Source organism: Lathamus discolor, chromosome 17 (genome assembly GCF_037157495.1).
Source record: "Lathamus discolor isolate bLatDis1 chromosome 17, bLatDis1.hap1, whole genome shotgun sequence".
In the NCBI taxonomy this organism is placed as follows: Eukaryota; Metazoa; Chordata; class Aves; order Psittaciformes; family Psittacidae; genus Lathamus; species Lathamus discolor.
The window spans coordinates 5,453,109-5,457,833 of NC_088900.1; the positions used below are offsets into that span (position 1 = coordinate 5,453,109).

Below are 4,725 nucleotides of genomic sequence, written 5' to 3' on the forward strand. Positions count from 1 at the left end.
TGAAGGGGGAGCAGAGAAGCTATCCCGCTTGTGACACGTAGATGTTTTACTCACAACACAGCTGACTTTGTTACCTTCTCCAGAAGGAAGCAGACTATTGTTCAAAGCAACTTGGAGGATGGATCTATCATCCTTAATTTGCTTTTGTTTTCACCAAAAAGCATTTTAACTCCCTTCTGGACACTGATAGCAGATTAGACAGCTTCTATAAAAAACATGAGCAGATTTATTGATATATGCATTTCCTTTTTAACTTACAAACAGAGTCTCACATTAATTTTGAATCTTGTTAACATTATAAAACATTTAAAAGGTACTATAATAAAACCCCAAAGTTTCAAATGTACAAAGTCAGAGATAGGGATTAGACAGTAAGTGCTTTCTGTTTTTATCAAACTCTGCAGTGCCAGCCTTCATCCCATACCATAGCTCAATGTTTCAACAGTCTGTAATAGGGGCAACCACAGATCTACCACTTCGGGTTGACCCAGTGGTATCTATCAACATACAGTCCTGTGAAAGCAGCTGTTGATCTGTAGAACTTGTGACCCCTGTGCTGGAAATAGTTTGAGCCATCAGTCATATAGGTCTTCCTATGGAGATACTGGGACCAGGGCTTTATGGGTGCCTTGTAGTAGTCACTGAACTAAACAGCAAGAAATAAGATAATGTTAACATGTGTTTGCAAAAGAGGGGGGATTGGTCAGGTCATCAAGTGTTAAGTCTATTGCATTTCTTCATGAGGGAACCTAGAGGACAGATGCTCGCTCTTACTTGAAAACTACATACCATTAGCATATGCTTACCTGGTAAACACTGTTGGGATTGCTGACAGTAGGGATAGCTTTTGGCTCCCTGCTGAAGCTCTCCTCATCTGAAGAAATGCCAGAATGATAGTCTAGTGCTGCTCTCTCAACAGCACAGCTGATCTGCTGAGGAAGTTCTGGGTTCTCCTCTCCCTCAAAGTGTGCAATTGTGAAGGGCTGATTCTTCTCTCCATATCTGAAAGTGATGTATTGGTATAACACAGCTCTGCACTAGCAGTATGCACATCTACTACGAGTCAGCTGCCCTTATTAAGTATATACAGATACAGACTGCACTAACAACCTTGCAGTTGATGAAGTTTGTACAGGACACCTGGCATGCATTAGCCACAGCTTTTAACTCACCTGCAACAGACATCAAAAGGATCAACCCAAAGTGTCATCTCTTTTGGCAAACCAAGCTTATTGAAGTCCACATCACTCTGCACACAAGCTTGCTCCAGCAGTGGATCTCTTGTCTGATGCTTGTTTATTCTTATACACCTTGTAAGAACAAAATGCAGAGGGATGTAAGATTTGACCACAACTTCGCAAATTCTGCGCAACACATTCAGGCTGTTGATGCAAGTTCTCATTTATAGCACCAACAAGCAAGTCAGTGTAATGAGCTGATCAATACATCCAATGTTCTGCTTGTTTTGAATACTTAATGCAGCAACTCACCTCATGGATAATTTCCAGAAGGATTAAAAGCAGTTGCAATAACTCCACAAGTCAGTTTTAGACAACGTGAATTTCCCATTTGAGAAGTCAAGAAGTCTGAGGACTACTTAGAACATTTTGTGCTTCTTGTCTTAAGATTTCCACCTCAGCTCTCTAGTCATACCTACACAGGCACACACTGAAGTGACTTTCAAATAAGTGCATCTTTACCAGTTAGATTCATTTTCTCAAACTTAAGGGATAGGTAAGTGATTCTCTTTCATTTTCATGTCACTGATTCCAATTTAAGGGCTCCAGCCACTGAAAGGGTACTCCTAACATCTTGAAAAGATTGCAAAAAAAAGATTGAAAAGTTGCAAAGACTCCATTCCGCCTCCCCTTCTACCAAGGGTCCTCTTACCTGAAAGCTTGCCCTCTGGAGGGATTGTCCAGGTACCAGTGATTCTTATACTTTTCAAAGAGTACTGCTGTCAGCTTAGCTGCAAATTTCTCCATTTTATGCTTGCTCAGCTTATCTTCTTTTTTCACTAGCCTTGTGATGAAGAAGACTGTGGCAGCAATTTCATCTTTCATTTTAAATTTAAGCATACAAGGTGCTTCAGCTGTTGGATAGTCATCAGCAGATAGGAGACACTACACTAAAGAGATTTAATAACATTAAGGTGCTATCAATTTCCAGAGGTATATATAGCATAACCTGCATAAGCCATGCCAGGCAAAGACTAGGAAGCCCAATTGCCAAACAACTAATAAATTTAGCTTTGGTTAATAAAACCAATTTAATGCCTTACTAGAAAGTACTTACACTTAAAGTATTAACAGAGTACTAAAAAAAGAGTTTAAAAGATGCACTCATTATATATCACAACAACCAACAGTTCTTACAGCTATGGAGCTCTTTTGTAAACAAAAAGGAGCACAAACCTTACCTATATCAGACCAGAATTACTGAAAACCTGAAATACGCTTTATAAACAGCTTCAAATAGCTATCAATAAAATACATCTAATGTTTCAAGAACCTACAGCAGTCATACAGGGACAAAAAGACCAACACTCAAACACGGCCCACTCACTTTTCCTCTACTATGCCTTGCTTATGGTTTATATAGAACAGGAAATCATGTGGTTCTGGGGAATGTAACTATCTTCAGGTGTGTACCATTAGGTTAACTAGCATGCTGCCTTCAAAGCTATTTCCAGTTTATATGGTTTTCTTCAAGTAAGAGCACCTTCTTTTAGGGTATATTTCATAGATTTAGCTCTGTTTTCTGTTGTGTCCATCAGTCTATCCCGTAAGTATCTGTGAAATATTTACATGAAATGTTTACCATGTGAAAAATAGTACAAGGCTTGTTAATTACTTATTAAAATTGCACTTGAGTAATTCTAGTAGATTTTACTCAACACAGTTCCCTTAGAAAGCCCTCAGATTTCGTATTCTTTATCTTAAAATTTGCATGACACTGTATTTATCATAACATTAATCTTTCTTGTTCCACAAGAACAGATTGTAACTCCTCCAGGGTTGATACTGTCTTTCTTGCCAAAGCTTAGGAAGTTGTTGTTTAGTCTGATTTCTTTGCCTTCGTGTAATTTTTTCACAGTAGCATATTATAATCTAATAAAAGGTATGACTTCTTCCTATAAACCTTGTTTTTCTTTTATTCTTGAAATACCAAGGCTAAAATGACATTTCCACTGCAAATCAGCATGAGGCTTCAAAGGGAGTCCATCTTTGTCTGCCCTGGAGTCCATAACTTGATCATAGTTTCCATGTGGGATCTGACCCTGGCACGGTTCAGTCTCAGGAATTATTCAGTTACTGCCTTTTCCTCAATAAATGCCAAGCTGCTTTGGATCTACAGGATTGCTTCAAGGGACTTTGAACTGTCTCTTGCCCTCTTACTTTCTCCAACTTGTCCAGGCCTGCCCTGAGAATTCTCTGACAAAAGAGTGAAGTGACTAGGTTCCACAAAGGCCAGTCAAGGAGATGTCTGAATCCCTACAACACCTCCTTTTGTTGGGTTAACTTGTTCCCATAGTTAACACATAAACAGCAAGTCAGCAGTAAACAAACTCTTCACCTGAGAAACCAGATTACAGCATTGCAATCAGTCAGGTAATAAGGTGCTAGCTCTTGAATGCTGGGAGGCAAAAAACAGGACAAACTGCACACATTTATACCAACAAACATAGGAAAATGTAAGCAAAGTTCTTAGCAATTCATCCAGTTGGCTGGAGTTGTCACTGATAAAGTAAGGTTCTGAGAACTTTTTAACTTGATATTTTTACTAACATGCGGGAGTTCAAAAGTGTTTCTGTTAATGGCATTGAAGCCATAATAGCAGAGAGTATATTTCTGGCTTCCCATTTCATTGATGAGAAAAACTGTCTCTTTTAATTAGGTAGATTCACCGAACTCGCATCTTCCATAATGCTGTCAATTGTCACTGACTTGAAGAAAATGCAGCCCTGGGTCCTCTGTTTGGATAATAATCAGCTAAGAATCAAAATGCCAAAAGCAAACTTTGAACAGTCCATCCCAATGTGAGACCTGTTAAGTAACAGTTAACAAATTATGCTCCTATCCCAGAAGATGTTCTAAACAAAAAATAAACCCTAAAGCACTAAAAACCACTGCATTTACTGTATCGGGACATTTATGGGACTGATCTGGAGCTCACTGAAAGCAATGAAAATCTGTCCAAAGACTTCAGTGGGATTCAGATCAGGCCCCTAACTCCGCACAAGCATTCTTAGCCAGATTAAATTATGGGTCTCCTGGGTCACCAGGCAAGCCTAGGCATGAACTAGAAAGGGAAAGAATCAGAGACAGTTTCTCTAGTAACTGCAGGCCAAACCAAGAGCAAACACTGTTTCCCTAAACACTACTGGCAAGGTCACTCCCGCAGAGGTTTTTGCAGTTTTCTTGCTTTAAAGGATTGAGTACATGGAACTAACAAAGTGCAGCTTGCCAGTAGCAATCTTCCTTCTACAAGCCATTCGATTCTTGTGGATGACGGATAACAAACAATTTCTCCAGGTAAGCAGCTGAAGCTCTTAACTACTGATACGTTATTTCCCTATGGCAAAGCAACCTAAATGACAATCCTCTTAGAGTAAAGCACTTTGCATTTGCTTTGTCATGCTACATACTCTCCTGGTCGGATTTAATAGTATCACATAAGTGCAACGTACAAACAATAGTAGTGCTGCATGAACACAGCACCAAT

General features: G+C 39.3%; 1 protein-coding gene across 1 annotated transcript; it reads right to left on the bottom strand.

Annotated features, from left to right (window-relative positions):
* Positions 1 to 203: 203 nt before the first annotated feature.
* Positions 204 to 4,366, bottom strand: BTG4 (BTG anti-proliferation factor 4). The gene is made up of 5 exons (XM_065697282.1): positions 2,420 to 4,366; positions 1,891 to 2,128; positions 1,173 to 1,310; positions 807 to 1,002; positions 204 to 646 (listed from the first exon to the last, which is right to left on the bottom strand). Exons 2-5 carry the CDS (start codon positions 2,076 to 2,078, stop codon positions 470 to 472), a joined length of 699 nt encoding a protein of 232 aa, XP_065553354.1. The 5' UTR covers positions 2,079 to 2,128; positions 2,420 to 4,366; the 3' UTR covers positions 204 to 469.
* Between the last annotated feature and the right edge of the window lie 359 nt (positions 4,367 to 4,725).